Genomic DNA, 19,707 nt, shown 5'->3' with positions numbered 1-19,707 from the left:
AACATACACGCTGTTCGAACATTATAAATTACCACGATGAAAACGATCTGTTGTCACACAGTCAGTACGAATTCAGAAAATATTGTTCTTATGAAACACAAATAGTTCCTTATTCTCACGAAGTAATGAGTGCTGTCGACAGAGGATCGCAAATTGATTCTATATTTCTAGATTTTCAAGAGGCTTTCGATACCATTCCTCACAATCTAATCGGATTACGTGCCTATGGAATATCGTCTCAGTTGTGCGACTGGATTCGTAATTTCCTGTCATAAAGGCTACAGTCCATAGTAATTGACAGGAAGTCATTGAGTAAAATAGAATTGATATTTGGCGTTCCCCAAGGAACTGTTATAAGCACTCTGTCTCCCACATCATTTATAAAGATTAGGAACAGCAATCTGAGCAGCCCTCTCAGATTGTTTGCAGATAATGCTGTCATTTACCTTCTGTAAAGTCATCAGAAGATCAAAACCAATTACAAAATGATTTAGACAAGATATCTGTATTGTGCAAACAGTGCCAGTGAGGCCATCAACATGAATACTAAAAGCAATACTTTAAATATTGGATACATGATAAATCACACAAATCTAAACTACATACCTAAGAATTACAATTACAAGCAACTGAAATGGAACGGTCACATAGATAACGTTGCAGGAAAAGCATACAGAAGAGTGCGTTACATTGGCAGAACACTTAAAAGATGCAAGAGGTCTACTAAAAAGAGTGCCTACACTACACTTGTCTGTTTTCTGCTAGGGTACTGCTGTGCTGTGTGAGCCTTACCAGACAGGATTGATGGAGGATATCTAAAAAGTCCAAAGAAGGGCAGCTCACTTTGTATTATCGTGAAATAGGTGACAGTGTGTCATGACTACAATAAGTATGTTGGGACCACAGCATGCCTTTCCATCTTCCAAGTGGTCCTCTGAATCCCGCGTCGAGCTGTGCACATCGAGCCTGTGGGGTGAGTGGAAGACGGGCTAGAGATGTGCGTGTCCATAGTCCCACTGCTAATAACCATTTTGCAACAGTTCATGTTGACACATCTGGACTCACAAGCCCTCTTGTCTGTGCTGTGGTAACTGTACGATCTGCCACTGCAGCTGTTACAGTATGATGACCCTAGCAGAGGTCTGTGCTATGTGGATGTCCAGAATCTCAGGTACGGGTGTGAGAAAATTCACAATATTCATATTTTAAATATTGTGCTGATTGTGATAGGGTGTCAGGTGGAGTTTGCACCAGTGTTCTGAACTCTGTATATAGCAAACTTGTACCTCTTGGTACAACTTTGGAGGCTGTGGCTGTTCTGGCTAGGGCATTTCATGATCGTACCGTCCCTCCGGATGGTGGAGTGTCTCAATGCATTGTCTGCAGTGAATCTCAGCTCCCTCCATTTTTCCTGGGTGACTTCAATGGCCATAACCCTTTGTGGGGTGTAACCATAATCACTGGCTGCAGTAACGACATAAGAACTTACTGGCAGATTTTGACCTTTGTCTCTTGAATACTGGTGGGGTCTTTCCATTTGCAGCCCTGGTCTTCTCCCATCCATCCACAGGAGGGTCCACAATGACCTGCGTGGTAGTGACCACTTCACGATCTTTCTGTCCCGTCTTCAGTTTCACTTCCCTGGGCACACATCCAGATGGGCTCTCCACAATGCTGACTGGGATGCTTTCACCTCCACTGTCATTCTTAGCTCCTCACTACATTGAGGCATTGACATGGCTGTCCAGATTGCAACAGCAACCATTCTATCACGAGCTAACATACCAATCCTCTATTCTTCGGGATCTTCCCATCAGGATAGTACCTTGGTGGACTTCGGAAATTGCTGAGGCCATTAGAGATCTCTGGTGAGCTCTTAAACACCATAGGTGGCATCCATCTGTCAAGTGTCTTATTGCCTTGAAACAGCCTCATGCCCAATTGTGTCACTTAATGAAACAATGGAAGTAAGAATGCTGGGAACGGTATGTTTTAACTATTGGACCATGTACACAGCCTTTGCAGGTTTGGGTGAAGATCACATGCCTCTGTGGATATCTGTCCTCAGCGGGTGTACTTGGTATTTCCTTGATAGGTGTTGTTGTCACTGACCCAGACGGGGTAACGGAACTTTTCAATCCGCATTATGCTCTAGCCTCTGTATCTGAGAACTATCATCCTACCTTTCATGTCCTTAAACAGCAGGTGGAGCAGTTGCACTTATCTTTGACTATTTGACACCTGGAGCCCTATAATGTTCCATTCAGTGAGTGGAAATTCTTCAGTGCCCTAGCCCTTTGACCTGATACAGCCCCAGGGCCAGACTGTATCCATAACCAAATGCTCAAACATCTGTTGTTGTGTGCTCCAGCCGTCAGTCTTTCTTGTATGCAAACAAACATCTTCTGATTCTTATCTGTCGATATTCATGCTTTGTTTTTTAACCGGGAGTGTCATAATCCACTTACTTCGCACATACTTCTGCAGATCGCAATTTTCATTCGGTTTAAACTTTGCTCATAATTCTTCTGTGTCCATCATATTGGAACCAAATGATGTCCATTCATTGTCTAAGTAGGGTGCTAACAACTGCTTATCTGCTCTTTCCAGCATAAAAACTCTCCTGCCCTTCTTTATGAATTTATTAACTTTAGTAACCATTGTCACTATGATGAGATCACGATTACTAAGCACTGTCTCTGTTCTGACACTGTCAAAAAGATCCAGCCTGCCTGTGGCTACAGGTTCTAAAATATTTTTTATTGTGTGTGGGTTGTCAAAGTAGTTACTACCTTATATAGGAAAGCAAAACTTTATAACCAGTGGCTAAACTAAAATGTGGAGTAACTCCTTTTTAAACAAAGCTGTTAAGGATGGTACTGCAGTTTGTTATTTATGAGGAGGAACATATTTGCAAAACGATTATTTAAAAATGTATTGTAAAGTTTAAAAAGGACTACAGATAATTCCACAGTGAGTCAAAGAGGAAAATTGGTAATTCCAACTTTCTGTATTCCCAACAGAGAGAAATTTGCGGGCACAAGTAAAAGTGCACAAGGATGAGAAATTCTTCAGAGCAATTGTGAACAGCATAAAATTAGGCACTGAATTTAAGGAAGGAAAAGCTGGTTGAATGCTTCACACATCTAATATATTTAAACATTAAAAAAAGTGCTAGCTTTGCATATGAAAATAAAAACATTCAAATCCCAAACAATGCCATCCTAATCTTACTAAACATAGAAAACCAATACCATGTACACTAGTATTCACTAAAGGATGCTATCAAGGCAATAAGAAAAAAATGAAATTCCTAGGAGAATATCAACTTGCAAAGCTCTTCAACATATGGCTATGCTCGATTTCGTGTTGGTGTATAATTACTTCATATCTATTGCTGGAGGCAAATTATTAGTTATGATGGCAAAAATAGTATCAATTGATTAGAAACAAGATTCTTTGAAGAAGTAAGGGAAAATTATTGTATTATAAGTGATATATAGACGAGTGCATCATATTGCTTTAAGGAGACTGAGGTGTTATTTCACTAGTGCAGAAAATGAATACATCCTACTCAAAAATATTATTCACCGCATTACTCTAGTAGGAAAAAACAGTTATCTTCATGGACCTTATGATTTCAGGAAGGGTGGGAAATAAGTGTCAAAGACTTGCGAAAACACACATGCAAGAATGTTGTTGTTATTGCAAGGTCCAGTCATCCATTGAGCTACATTTACTTCTACTTAGTGCTGCATAGACTCGTGCATCTTCTGTCACAACATTTAGAAATTCAGGAAGAGCTTCAAATTTTAAATAAGATTGGAACACAAATGCCTGTGAGCCAGGATATGTGAAATGAATGTTTAATAAAATAAGATATAAAAATTAAAAATCTTTGCACAAGATTGTCAACTGTAGGAAATACCTCACTATGACTCAGAAGTGTAGTATATGATAAGATTGGGCATAGTCTTTGACATATGCTAGTATTGCAGTGAGTGTTCTACTTGTTACTGATGCAATGAGGAACAAACTTACTAGCTCCAGAATGGAAGCAGAACTTCCACAATTATTCACAGAATGTTAGTATAAGATAATGATACCAGATAGATGAAACAATGCTATAATTTTTCTAATCTGCAAAAAGGCAACATGGAAGATGTGAAGAACTACATGCCCTTTCATCTTTTGTTAGCAGTATACAAGACTTTACAAAAATCCTTATAGTATTAACTTTGAACTTTAACCAGGCATGAGGAGAAGCTGGCTTTGGAAGTGTATGTAATGTGATGGACTGTCTACTGGTTGCAGGTTGTCAAAGGAGTTGCAGAAAGGAGCAGTGTTATGTACTGTGAGACTGTTTGACGGTGTAAGTCTCTTCTGGAAACCCTATAGTACCAAGGAATAAAATCTAGCTTCATCAGTGTGCTGAAGAATATGTACAAGGCATCACATTCCATCTGATTACATCAAGAAAGTGAAAATTTTGGAAATAAGAAAGGAGTTAAACAAGGCTATTTTCAGAAACCTCGAAAGGGATCTTCACATCATTAAACTGGGATGGAGGAGGAACATGCATAAACAAATGTTATTTGAACCACCACCAGTTCCCAGATGACAGTGTTTTGCTTTCTGTGGATCCAGAAGTACTTGAGCAAAGGGTTGTGGAACAGAGCAGAGCTGGCAGAACACTAGGCCTGACGATTAATTACAGTATGACTAAAATAATGTAAGACCAGTATGCTCATACGAAAACAGTGTGAGCTAATAATAAAACTATAGAAACAATTGACAAATTTCAGTGCTTAGGAAAACAACAAATGAATGGACATTTGAAGGAGTAAGCATGAAGGTAAAAATGACTTGAAGTTAATTTGTGAAACTGAATGTGGTATTTACAAGTAAATTACAAATGTAGTTTGAACTGAAAGTGTATACTGCCAGTACTAACTGCCAGAAATGAAACACAACATTAAATGCACAGAAAGTTCAAAAATTTGGGTGTTTCCCAACAAGCAATGGATAGATACATGTTGGGCATAACAAGAAGAGGGTTAAAAATGGATAAAAGAAAATACAGAAGTTGAGAACATGATAGTGATCATTACGAAACACAAATTGAGGTGGGCAGGGCATTCAGTGAGACGGAACAGTGGAAATGGACAAAGATGATTGTGTGGTGGACTTCTTGAAATAAGAAAACACCTAAGGACAACCCAACTGAAGATGGACTGATAACAGCGAAACAAACTGGACCAACTTGGATGCGAAAAATTGAAGATTGTAATGTATGGAGAAGAGGCTTATGACAATACATGTGCCTCTGTTACAATGCTTCTTTTGTTGCAATGTTGGTAGGGCACTTTTAATATTTTCCTCCTCCATCACTATATGTAGATTTTGTTTTCTTATTTATAGACTTGAAGATGGGGGTAGAACACAACAAAAACTGGCAATTGTAAAAGTTAATGAGTACTAGTCATCCATGAAATAAAATTATAAAAAAAGATATGTGAATTATATTCTCCCCCTGTGAAATACGCATCCAGGTGCCCAACTACTACATTCTGCATTATATATGTAACAATTAGTGGCAGTTGCTTCAGTCTTCAAATTTAGGTTCAAAACTAAGAAGATGCTATGATATGAAACTCCTATTAAGTTTTCAATTTCAGTTACCTTCATGAGAACCTAGAATGTAGATAAACTAGAGACCTTGGCTGTGGTAAATAGTTACCTTCCATCCATACACTGATCCAGATGTGATGCCGTTATAGTAAACTGTGAAGATAAAGTTCTATAGTATTTTTCTGCAAATTTGCATTTATACTCATTTATTGATGGAGTGCAGTGATTGATATCGTAATTTTGAAACTGTTGTAGGTCATTGGATGGAAGACTGCAAGTATCACATAGAAAAGGTTTACCTCACGTTATCTATTGCCGACTGTGGCGCTGGCCGGAGTTACAGTCGCATCATGAGCTCAGAGCAATTGAATCGTGTGAATATGCCTTCAACTTGAAACGTGATGAGGTCTGTGTTAATCCTTATCACTATCAGCGAGTGGAGACACCAGGTAATATAAATTTATTTTAACACTGTAAAAGAATTTTTAAACATGTTAGTCTAATGGATTAATGTACACAAAGATAGATTCGTTACAGGTAGTTCTATCAACATTATATAGAAGTTGGTAACAAACTGAAACTCAGTGATCAGATACCATTCGTATTCCGTCCTCTGTGTTACAAAGTCAAATAAAACTGAACTTTCCCTTACAAAAATATGTTAAGGGTATATGAGAGGGCTACTGAAAAAACTGGAATTGTTTTTTAAAAGCTATCTATTTTCAAAATGTTTACAAAACAACCTTATCCCCTTCAAAATATTCTCCTTTACAACTAATATATTTGTCCCACCGGTGCTTGCACTGTTGGAAACATTTTCTGTCGTCATATGGCTGACAGCTCCTCCCTCATTTTTTTCGTGACTTCTTCAATGTTATCAAATCGGTGTCCTTTCATGCCCCTTTTCATGTGTGTAAATAAGAAAAAATCAAATGGAGTCAGGTCAGGTAAGTAAGGTGTGTGGGGCAGTGGAGCCATGCCATTTTTAGCCAAAAACTGTCAAACAAAGGTGGCTGTGTGTGCAGGTGCATTGTCGTGGTGGAAGAACCAGTCTCCTGTCTATCACTAATGGGGTCTTTTTTGATGAACAGTGTTGCGTAATCTTCTTAAAACTCACAACTAAAAGGTTTGAATCATGATCTGACCTGGGGGAACAAACTCTGAATGAACTACGCTCTTGTTGGACATCCAGAACAAGGTTTTTCATAAGTCAACACTTTACCTTTTCTAAATCAAGCAAACCACTTGTACATTTGAGAGTATTTAGGATCATCTTGTTAAACTGTTTTCAACATTAAAACAGTTTCAGCAGCATTTTTGCTGAGTAGAAAACAAAATTTCACAGATGCATGTTGTTCATTTAAACTTGAAATCATAAAGAATTAAACAACAACAAAATAGTGCTAGCAAAAACAATCACTGCAGACAAACAGAAAAAGCCAGGTTGACAACAGAGGCGGCACTGAACTGGCAATGAGTTGTGCTGTATACGCCTAGTGGTAGAAATGTGTACTACACAAGCTCCACCCATGGCAATCTTATTACAGCTTTTTTTAGGTACCTCCTTGTACACTTGTAAGTTGATAAGTCACTCCCTTAATAATGAAGTTAAAAACAGGACTTGAAGCCAGAACCTCGACATCACGGGCAGTGTTCTAAGTGGCTGAGCCATCCATGAATGTCTCATGACCCATCACCACAGCTTTACTTCTGTGTACTGGCCTTCACAAACTTGTTGCAAAATATTGTTTGCAATATTAAAAGGCCTTTCACTAAGGAAACACTGATCAGGCTCATAATAAAATAAGGAAAAATCAGAGCTCACATGGAAAGATATAGGTCTTCATTTTTTCTGCACACTGTTCAAGAGTGAAATAATAGAGACTTATTGTGAAGGTGGTTCGATGAACTCTCTGCAAGGCACTTAAGTGTGATTTACAGAGTATCTGTATAGATGTACATGCAGATTTTTTGCATAATTTTTTGCATGTTAATTCTAGAGTTCTATGGCTGTTATATCTACAAGGAGATCAAAGTTTCATTGAAACCATCTCAGCTGCATCGTGTACATATTTATTTAATTCCATGGCCCATTTTAGGACCTCCTCCTTATTATCAAGTGCCTCATAAACATATTAGCAACAGTGTAAGCAGAAAGATAAATGAAAGCCAGTGAAGTTACACACACAAATATTTTGTCAAACATATTTCTAACTAGGATGAAACATCAAAATGTAGCATAAACACATACCATGCACATATAACATACAATTTCAATTAAGTGTATTATACAGATCATCTTCATGCTGTTGTATTATGCTTGTAGTACAACTATCGACAACTTCATGCATACTCTGCAAACCACTGTGAAGTGCATGGCACAGATCACATCCCATTGTACCATTTACTAGGGTTTCTTTCCATTTCATTCACATATGCAGCATTAAAAGAATGCATGTTTAAAAGCCTCAGTGCACGCTGTAATTACTCTAATCTTTTCATCACCATCACTATGTGAGCAATATGTAGTGGGTCGTAGTATATTCCTAGATTCATCATTCAAAGCTGACTCGCGAAACTTCGTTAGTTGACTTCCTTGGTATGGCCTACATCTATCTTAAAGAGTCTGTCAGTTCAATTTCTTCAGCATCTCTGTGACACTCTCACACAGGTCAAACAAACCTTTGACCATTCTTGCTGACCTTCTCTGTATATGTTCAGTATCCCCTGTTAGACCTATTTGGTTACAGGTTCCACACACTTGACCAATATTGTAGTTTGGGTTGCACAAGTGATTTGTAAGCTATCTCCATTTTAGACTGATTGCGCCAATAACCCAAAGTCTACCGCTTGCTTTAGGCTTGTGATCATTCCATTTCATATCTGTACAGAGTGTTTGTTACACCCAGGTACTTGTATGAGTTGGGCAGTTCCAACTGTGACTCATCGATATTATAATCACAGATTAACTTTTTTTTTTACTTTTTTTTTGAAGTGCACAATTTTACATTTCTGAACATTTAAAGCAAATTGCCACCCTTTACACGATTCTGAAATCTTATCAAGATCTGACTGAATATTTATGCAGTTTCTTTCAGACAGTATTTCATAATAGATAACTCCATCATCTGCAAAAATTCTGAGCTTACTATTAATATTGCCTGCGAGGTCAGTGGTATACAAAATGTACAGCTAGCATCCCAAAACACTTCCCTGGGGCACACCTGCAGTTACTTCTACACCTGACGATGACTACCCAAGATAACACTCTGTGTCCTTCCAACAAAATAGTCCTCAATCCAGTCACTAATTTCATTTGATACCCCATAAGACCATACTTTTGACAATAAGCTAGGTGTGGTACTGAGTCAGATGCTTTTTGGAAATCAAAAAATACTGCATCTACCTGTCTGCTTGGATCCAAAGCTTTCAATATGTCATGTGAGAAAATTGTGAGTTGGGCTTCACAATATCAATGTTTTTTTTAATCAATGCTGTTTGAAATGGAGGAAGTCTTTCTGTTAAAGATACTTCATTATGTTTGAGATCTGAATATGTTCTAAGATTCTACAACAAATTGGTGTCAACCCAATATTGGACAGTAGTTTTGTGATTGGTTCTGCTACCTTTTTTGTAGACAAGTATGATCTGTGCTCTCTTCTAATCCTTGGGCATGGTTTTTTGCTCGAGAGAGCTATAATAGATTATACTTAAAAGAGGGGCTGTCTCTGTTGCAAATTCAGTGTAAAATCTGATAAGGATTCCATCAGGCACTGGGGCTTTGTTCAATTTTAACGATTTTGCTATTTCTCAACACCACTGACATTAATGTCTACTTCACTTAGCTTTTTAGTGGTACAAGAATTAAATTTAGGTAAAACCCATAGGTTTTTCTTGGTAAAGGAACATTTGAAAACAGAGTTCTTCATTTCTACTTTTGCTTTGCTGCCCTCAATTTTAGCTCCTGTCTCACCTGTTTAGTGACTCAAAGTTAATGTTGTTGCTACTAACTGCCTTTGCATACAACCAGAATTTCTTTGGGTTTTGTGAAAGATTATTAGACAGTATCCAGCTGTGGTGATCACCGAAAACCTCATGCATTGCTCTCTTGATAAACAAATGCTTTTCATTCACCATTTCTCTATATACTGCTCTTTACCTTACCTTGCATCTATTATGGAGTAGTTTATTTCTTTGGGAGTTTCTGTAAGTGTCTCTATACCATTTAGGGTCCATAACTATCAAGTGAATGGTCAACTGTTCTTTTAAATTTTATGTATAATTCTGCTACTTGCTTCTGTTCTGAGCTAAAAGTTTCAAATTTCTCATTGAGATATGATATTACTGCTTCTTTATCTAGTTTACCAAACATATAAATCTTTATCCTCATTTTAGTTGCCCTTTGTACTACGACTGTTCATGGTCACTGATACCAGCTTCGATATGCCCACCCTCAAGGAGGTCAGGTCAGTTTGTTGTCATTAGATTTAATATATTTCTATCATGAGTGGGGTTTTGAACTATCTGTTGTAGGTTGCTTTCAGAGAGGGCATTTAGTAATGTTTCACAGATGTTTTATCACATCCACCACTAACAAAACTGTAATTTCCCCATGTGATTGATGGATGGTTAAAGTCTCCAATGATGATTACAGTATGATTGGGGAACTTACTTACAAGTGAACTGAAGTTGTCTCTAAAGTTTCTGGTTACATCAGAAGATGATCCTGGTGGACAGTAGAAGTATTCAGTAACCATTTTATGCCCACACTTCATACTGAGTCTTATCCGAACAATCTCACATGTAACTTCAATTTCTATCATGTTGGATTTGAGTTTCTTGTCTGCTGTGACAAATACACCATCTCCATTCCCCATTAGCATATCCCTTCAATATACACTTAAATTTTCCCCAAAATTCTCACTGCTATCAGTTTTAGGTTTCAACCAGCTTTCTGTACCAAGTGAGCTTCACTGCTTTTCAGGAGCACTTTGAACTTTGGGACTTTGTTGTGAATGCTTCAATAGTTGACCACTAGGATCTTAATACTCTAAGGTGTGGGAGGCATTTCTTTCGATCTTACACTGATACTTCTGGGTTTCCTACAGCTATCATAATCTGGATTGGATGGAGAGTCACCTAATATAAAAGCCCTGTGTGTACCCCGCATGAAGTCAGCAACCTGAGTAGCAGCCTCTGATCTGTAGTGCACATTTGATCTATTTATGGGGACCCTACAATTCTCAACCCTATGGTGCAAGTCCAGGAAGTCAGAGCTTAACTTGTCACAGAACCTTCAAAGTCTCTGATTGTCCTTCCAGTTAACTCAGAACCAAGGGGCCACAATCAGTTCTGGGGACTGTGCTGCAAATTGTGAGCCTCATTGAAACTCCAAGCGTGAGGCTGGCCTTCTCAACCTTCCCTGTAAGTCACTGGAATGACCCAAGTATGACCTTGGAGCCCACACAACAGGCATAACTTGTTCTGATGTCCACCACAATCTGCAGTTGGTTGCACCATATTTCCGCAATTGTTGCTGGAATAGCCTCTTCAACATGTTGAATGAGGCTCCCAGACATCCATACTGAATGCAAGTGGCGCCCTTTCCTGTCTCTTGCTGCCATTTCCCTAAAGGGTGCCATCATTTGCCACACATTTGAACTGCTGATGATTAATAGATCCCTATCCTTTTGCGTTTACCACCTCTTGATGCTGGACAAATCAGGTTTCCCAAAACAGGTGGAAGTGAGTCCCACTGGCTCAGTTTCAGTGAAAGACAGCACCTCCAACTTGGTCATTGGTGTTCATTGGGGGGATCATAATAACACTGAGTCCTCCATGGTCTCTGTCCACACTGTACAGGACACTTAAATCTACCATTGAAACACCACTCGCAGTCAAGTGGGCGAGTAATGACAGATTCCGTAGTTCCTGCAGAGGAGCAGAATCCACAGCAGAGGATAGTACTTGAGGTACCTTTGTTACCATACCACACATATATGATTCTCGTGAACTCTTCCAACACATCAATTCTCAGCAGCCAACAATGTTTTGACAGTAGTCATTGTGATTTCCAGCTACTTACAAATGTCAACCAACTCGTACCAAGTCCGAGAACAGTATACACAGTGGGGCTGGATTTTGGCAGGTGCAATGTATTACATAACAGTGAACAAATAACTTTAAACTAAGCTTGCTGATTAAAAATTAATAATTCACCATAAGACTTGAAGCAAATACACAAAACCAGATTTCTATTAAGGCAACAGAAAAACCTTTGTTAAAAGTTACTAGTCTCACAAAATCTTCTGAGGTTTACTTTAATTGTTAGCAAAGTAAAAAATAGAGTTAATTTGCAATAAATGTAGATAATATGTTCTCCTCTTTAAGAGAAAACTAGATGTAACACAATATGTTTGTTACAATATTTGCTGCAGTGACTAAATCACAAATGCTGATTTACTAAAAATTAGGATTTGCACAGGCCAACAGTAACTTCCAAAAATTCTCAAAAATGCACATTTATTTGTGTTAATATACAGTGAAATTTGAGATCTATTCTTTGGCAGTAACTGTGAACCACAAATGCCGACGTGCTACGATAAGAGTTATCCAAAACACTCGTACGGATAACTTATGAAAAAGTAGTTTTGTAAACATCTGAAAATTCTAAAAAATAACCTATTTCTCATGTAATTATGTTATGAAATTAGAGAATGATTGTTTTGAATCAGGATAAACACACTGTTCTCAAAAATTTTAAAGGTACACAAAGATGATTCATTCTTCAGTTGATGATAACAAACAGTACGGGTTTATTGCATCACTTACAATTTTTTTAAATTTCACTATATATCACAATACAGTCTGTGAAAGATTATGCGGAAGTTTTGCAAACAGTAAAATATGTGAATCTAGAATTTTGAATCAGCTTATGGATCTTGCATACCTCATCACACACAATGGCAAATTCCAAAGTCGGCTTTAAATAAACTTGTTAATTTCATGGATTTTTTTACTTGTCTGTTTTCGTGCCAACTTCTACACTTGCTTGCCGAAGATGAACACTGCAGCATGAGTTTATCTAGGTCAAAATAGAGTAAATGTGCAACACCAACAAAACACATCTTCTGCCTGTTGCAAATACCAGTGCAAAATCTCCTATGTAAAGAACATCAAGATATCCACAGATATTCTAAAAACTGATGTACATATGTATAATCCACATCTCCTCCAAAGCACAGGACCGATTTCAGCCAAACTTTATACGTGGGGTCTTGCCCACTCATCCCTAATTGGGTGCCTACAGGGTGTTGCAGTCTTGGAATGCTATACAACAATTCAAACAAATAACATTAGTAGTTTTATGTCTATAAAGAAATTGACAATACTTAACTTTGAAGATTTACAAGTAGTAATCGCAAACGAGGGGCGACATGCAATATAACTTAGAGTCCTTGATATGTGAAATGTTCAGGCAAGTTGACACACATCACTGATAACTAATGTCCGCAATACAGTGCTGATCTGAGCAGCTGAGGCTAGCAGTAGTGTCGTTTATATTCCCTTCTTCCAGGTGTCACTCTTGGCATGATGCAGTCCAATTCCGCGCACCATTGACCGCCGTTTCCTCACCATCTTCTCTGCTCTTGCATTCTGCATCTTCATTCCGGCACTTGTGGTTACACCAGAACATTACTCCCCCCCAAAGCGACGGAGCATGATCATGTATGGAGTGCGACTGTGACAGGTGATGCAGGAGCATGGACACTCTGATGGACCAGAAGTTGTGGTTGCAGAGGACGTCCAGCATCTGGCCGTACCCCGCCATCCAAGCTTCCAGCTGTACCCTGCCATCCAGCCTGCACCCTGGCGAAAACATCCCCCAGAAAATGAGCAGGGGGCACACATCCACCTCTTGCTGCCATGAACCAGATGAAGAGGGTGGCGACTGCTGTGGTGTGGGCGGGTCCAGCTCCATCGGTAGGGCGAGTGGAGGCAGAGGCCCTGTCTCCATGGGGTTGTCCTGCGATGTTGTGATAACACCGTCTGGCGGCTGCTATGGCCACACTGTCCTCTGGACCCGTGAATCTGGGGGAAAGAGACACTGAAAGATCATCATGTACATGACACAGGCGAAGTTGATTTTGATGGTGGCACTGCAAACCATCGGAATCTGAAATAAGATACATGCAAGCACCAAGTTGATGGGTGATCTCTCCTCACGCCCATTAACTGCTGCCGCTAAAAACCCTGTAGACGACAATATTGTGCGGGATTACATGATACTTGCGGCCTTCATGTCATGCTGGATGCTGAGGGGGGTGGAGCAATGTGCGATGTTGGTGGCTGTGAAGCAATTCTGATGGCAATGTTCCATCTCGTGGGTGCGAGTGATACAAGGCAAGAAACAGTTGCAAGGCTTGATCCCTGGTGCTGTCAGGGCGAAGTTTGGCCATCTGCTGCTTGAATGTTCTGACAAAACGTTCTGCTTCACCATTTGTCTGTGGATGGAATGGTGCACTAGTTGGATGCAGTATGCCATTGTATTCACAAAATGTTTCAAACTCATGGGATGTGAACCGAGGGCCGTTGTCTGACACTATTACTTCATTTAAACCTTCTAGGCAAAAAATCGATGACAACACCTGAATCGTACTACGTGACATCGTTGAGTTCATTGGCACAGCAATAGGAAACGTGCTATGTGAGGGAGATATAGCTTCCGTTCTGCTGAATTTAACTTTCGTTTGTAGAAAAAAAAAATTCCATTGTGCAGGCAATAGTACTGGGCTGCCTTAGGATAACTGGGATCCCCTAAATGAGTTTTCATTAGCTTCAGTATATCGTCATCATTTTGCTCTCTCCTTAAGTTCTCAAAGACTTTCTTCGAGGCAGTTTCCTGTTCGACTTCATGCATAGCAAAGGTATGTACTTCATATTAAGAAACTAGAAACCCGCCTTGATTGCGAAAAAAGCACCTAGTGTTAACCTAGGTTTCAGCGTAGATAACTACACCTTCTTCAGAACAATAAAACCCACAATTGCCTAAGAAGACCTTTGTCAATGATTAAAAGAACACCATAGCTATACATTTATAAACGAAAAAAAGGAAAACACAAGCAGTACATATGTACAAAGTCAAAACCACTACTTAACTTAATGGTGTACACTCCACCTCACACCGGCCTATGTTCGATGGGCCATGACCCGCCATAAATTTTGGCAGTTTATGGCGGGTCATGGCCCATCAAACATAGGCCGATGTGAGGTGGAGCTTACACCATTAAGTTAAGTAGTGATTTTGACTTTTTAAATATGTACTGTTTGTGTTTTCTTTTCTTTGTTTATAATTATATAGCTGTGGTGTTCTTTTAATCATTGACAAAGGTCTTCTTAGGCACTTGTGGGTTTTATTGTTCTGGAGAAGGTGTAGTTATCTACGCCGAAACCTAGGTTAACACTAGGTGCTTTTTTTGCAATCAAGGCGGGTTTCTAGTTTTTTAATATATTAACCAACAATTGCTGACCTGCTGCGATGTTGAAAGTATGTTCTTCATCCTTCTCCATTAAAGGAATTCCCGATTCTTTGCACAGTTCAAAACTTCTCGGCACCTTGTGAGTCTCGCGTGCCTTAATTTGCAAGTTTTTAAGACTGTCACTTTATATTATGAGTTTGTGACGTAGCACGTAAGGTTCGAACTTCTGCATACCGAGTACTATGGTTAAAGCCTCTAATTCTGAAATACCATAATTACAGTCGGCAGGTTGTGGCAAATGACTCACAAACACTATCGTTTTATGTGCCTCTTCATCTCATTCTATTTCCATTCAAAGCAATTCTGCTGCTGTTCCATACCCACTTGCATCAACCGAGTGTGGAAGAGTTTAAAAAGGCAGCAAAAATTATACTAACTCAATATGACTGGGATACACTGACCAAGGGTGTTGATAGTGAGTCACCGAAAAGTAGAGAAAGGCAACAGAAGTGATGAGTGAATGACGAAGATGACACGACAGAATGACAAGCCTGGAGATTGAACCAAATAGAGTGCCTAGACGTAGCAATATTGCAAAGTGAGCGGTTGGAACACAACTGAGGTTCGGGCCCCTGTGCTGTCGTGGATGGGGTTCAGGTACTTTTGAAAATGTGTATCGAGTTTTTTTTATATATATATATATATATTTTTTTTTTTTTTTTTTTTTTTTTTTTAAGAAACCCCTTATGTTCCTTACTAATATTATTTTAATTTTCACTCAGAGAATAACATGAATAACTATAGGTAGGTATTACTGTATTCAGAAATCAATGGGAGAAAATTCATTTGCAGTCTTGTGGCACTTTTTTTTTATTCAAGTTAGGTTCACATGGGGAGCAGGTTGGTGATCAAGGCAGCACTATGGCTGGTTCAACAGTAAATAGAACATGTACAACAGACACTGGAGAACACAAAGTTCACAGGCATATGTGGAGACAAACACAATAGCAGGTAAATTTTTGCAATTTCCTTATTTTTCTGGAAAATGTTTCCTCCAAAATTCATCGATGGACACAGTTTTACATGTTTGAAGGAGATTTCTTCCTTCAAGTCCATTTGGAGGAAAGGCTTTGATTGGAAGAACAATTTCACAGCCACATCAGTCCATTCTGCCATTGGACAAACTTCAAAAGGTGATTTTAAGAATTGTGATAACTTCTCTCTCAGCGAAGTCTTGGAATCTTGCTGCAAATTCCTTCCTAAGATCAGACGTAAAATTTGAGAATGCTGCAATGTCTGTTTCAGAAAAAAAAATATGTTCAAGAATTGTTGGAAAGTGAAAATACTCTTGAATTAAATTTCTTTTTCAAATATATTCAGCTTGTGACAGGAAGAAGACATGCTTTGTATCAGATCACATATTAATTTCCTATTTCTGTGTAGCTTGGTACTTCAGTGAATATCAACATTTCAGAATGTCTTTCAGGAAAGCCACAGTTAGAATCTTGCATTCAATTTATTGATTTAGCCATCCTTAGACATTTTAGGACGCCATCATCATTTAGCCATACAGTAAAGCTGCATGTCCTCGGGAAAGATTACGGCCGTAGTTTCCCCCCTTGCTTTCAGCCATTCGCAGTACCATCACAGCAAGGCCGTTTTGGTTAGTGAGACCAAGTGATGAATACACTAAGCAGATTCAGAAGGATGTTGGTTGCAGTAAGGACTGGGAGATGAAGCAGCTTGCACAGGCTAGGGTAGTGTGGAGAGCTGCATCAAACCAGTCTCAGGACTGGAGACCACAACCTAGATGTTTTAAAATGTATGGACATTGTCAGTTTGTGTACAGTCACATATTTAAACAGTTTTCGTTACACGTTGTCAAACATTGAGACAAAAGTTATTTACAATCATTTTTACTAAGGAATTCACTTATGGTGTAAAAACAGTGTTCCTGCAAATACAATTTAAGATTTTTCCTAAAGCAGTACATGTTATGTTTCTTTTATTACCTGCAGTAGTTTATTATACTGTTTTATACCTTCATACAAGAAACTATTTTGAGTCTTATGTGGATTTTTTTTGTCTAGGTGAAGACAGTGACTTGTTATTGTACTATAGTTTACTTTATTTTTCTTAATATACACTGGTTTGGAATATAAATTCACAAGGTACAGTTAGAAATTCTAACATTTTGAAAAATTCTCTGCAGTGGCCCCACTCACTGCTTTTCTCAATAAATTCTTACTGCTCTCTTGTGCATTTTAAATTCTGAGCACTGTTTCCCCAGAAAATTATACCATCACTGAATGAACATAACTAAAGTATACAGTTATCAGTGCATGCGGAAGCAAGGACTGTAAGTGGGTAACATGTTATCTTTTTTGAGAGTTTCATAGCACGTTCATTCCACTTCATTTGGTTGTCAGTGTGCAACCCTAAGAATTTTGTTGTAGGAGCATAATCTATGGAGAAGTTATCTAGTTTTAAATTCAAGAGACTCTCTTTCATATTAAATCTAAAGCATATTGTATTTGTTTTATCTTGAGGGTTGCTTTGTTTTCCTTCAACCATTTGTAGACATTCCTCAGCACGTCAGTAGAATTTTTCCAGCATTTGTGCTGGTGTCTTCCTGGTGATTAATATGTTGCTGTCATCAGCAAACAATATCTTCTCTCCATGGCTGATGTGTTGTGGGAAATCATTTCTATATATACCAGAAACAATACCGGGCCCAGTGGACATCCTTGAGGGACCCCCACTACTGATATGTTGTGGATCCAATATATGTTTCCGAGTGTACTTTGATCCACTGGAGACGTGTGATATCTACTGACTCTACTCTGTTAACCACTCCTCTTACTCTTAGTGCCTCTAACTAGTGTTACTTAATCATAAACTATTGATCAATCGATAGTATCTGCACTATCGTTTCTATCAGTAATCTGGTTTAACTTTAGATATTCATATTTACAATGTAATTCTTTTTTACCTGATGCCTGAAAAAAATGTTGGTTGTTATTACCTCCATGGGGTGCTGACTGAAAGTAGGTTGTGTGGAAGTATTTGATCAACAACAAATATGCTGCCACCTTAGTCAGTCTGTTGTTTATAAACTAAGTGGTTAATAAATTAGTCACTGTGGGGGAGGGGTGGTGAAAGAAGGAATTTTCTTATGTGTCTTTCAGTGGTGACAACTCATGGTTGTGTGTATCTCATACTGCAAAACTGAATAAAGTAAAAGCACAGCCCGTTGAGTGTCAAATATATTATTTGTGTGGTTGCTGGACATAATCATTAAAATATACAGTTGTATTTACATGCTGTCTGCTTTCACAGCAGGAATTTTTTTGCAAAACTTCTACTCCTGCAGATATTTTTTAAGCTCTTGCCCATTAATGCTGTAACTCCTTGCTTGAAACTTGTGCAGCAGGTGAATAAGCTCACCATTGTTATTTTCTTTTTCATTTTTTCGAGTTTACATTCTGCAACCTGGTTAGTAATTTTTTGAGCCTCGCGAGTAATTCTACCTCTAAAACTTCTGGCTCCACAGGTACCATATGTGACCTCAGTGTACCAACAATGGCTTCTTTGTCACTTTATTTCATTATTTAAGTGCCACACAACAGGATTATTCATTACACAACACCAGTTGTGGCATTATTGTATTGCGGTCACTAGCAGCCGTGAGACAAACAGCACAGTAGTGAAGAAGTGTTCAGAATGGTGCTGACAAAGTACTTTTTGCACACCGCCAATATTCTATTGGCTGAGGAGTTCCGCCCTTCCAAGGTTATTTTGTTCGTGTAAGACATGCATAAATAAGTTTGTTTTGAAAATAAACCATAAAAAATCAAACATCTGTGTGGAATTTTTTTTTCTTCAAGAAAGTGGGGGATAATAGGTTGTAAAGCATTATTTCTGTGTTAAAGATTATGAACATTATCAGGTAATAGCAATAATTTAAAAGACCATTAAAAAGAAAGCATGGTGAAAAACTAGGAACCACAAATTAGTAATAGAATTGAAAGGTGAGGGATCAACTTGTGAGCTAGATCAAGTGCAAAATGTGCAACCAAAAGAATCGAGAAGCCCCATAAAAGAAACCTATTTCAACAGAACAGTTGTATGATGCAAGTTCAAAAGTAAAAAAGAATGTATGTATTAAAAAATGTGCTATCAGCATGGTACCGCATGTAACTTCCAACCATCAAAGTTTGAAAAAAAAAAAAAAACTTTATGCCTTAGAGAGCAGGTATGAGTTGCCAGATAAAACCACATTTAAATATTTACTGATCTCAGAACTATAGGAAGAGCAAAAATAAATTAGAGAAAGCCCTCAGAAAATTTATTTTTTTTTTTTACTTTTGCAACTGACAGACTTGCCACTTGATTATAGGTGAAAAATTAGTTGCACCCATATTAAAAGTAACAAAAACTGCTGGTCATCACAACGCAGAATCTATGCACATGTAACATTTTTAAAATGTTTCTTTAGCTCGTCAATGCCATGCTGAGTTTTGTTTCATTCTTGTGATCAGTGCATGTCAGTGTTAATCAATTCTTGGCAGTTTCACCACTCCTATACCCCCTCACC

The 19,707-nt window shown here is 38.4% G+C and overlaps 1 protein-coding gene across 2 annotated transcripts in view; it reads left to right on the top strand.

Annotated features, from left to right (window-relative positions):
• The window catches only part of LOC126298349 (mothers against decapentaplegic homolog 3-like), a 199,148-nt gene that overhangs the window by 93,242 nt on the left and 86,199 nt on the right, over positions 1-19,707 (top strand). For both annotated transcript variants that reach the window (XM_049989643.1, XM_049989644.1), the window contains exon 2: positions 5,887-6,080. In XM_049989643.1, the coding sequence (XP_049845600.1) occupies positions 5,887-6,080 (194 nt within the window). The remainder of the gene's footprint in view (positions 1-5,886; positions 6,081-19,707) is intronic.

The sequence above is a fragment of the Schistocerca gregaria genome, chromosome X (assembly GCF_023897955.1).
Source record: "Schistocerca gregaria isolate iqSchGreg1 chromosome X, iqSchGreg1.2, whole genome shotgun sequence".
NCBI classification, from domain to species: domain Eukaryota; kingdom Metazoa; phylum Arthropoda; class Insecta; order Orthoptera; family Acrididae; genus Schistocerca; species Schistocerca gregaria.
This window is presented reverse-complemented; position numbering and strand designations above follow the sequence as displayed.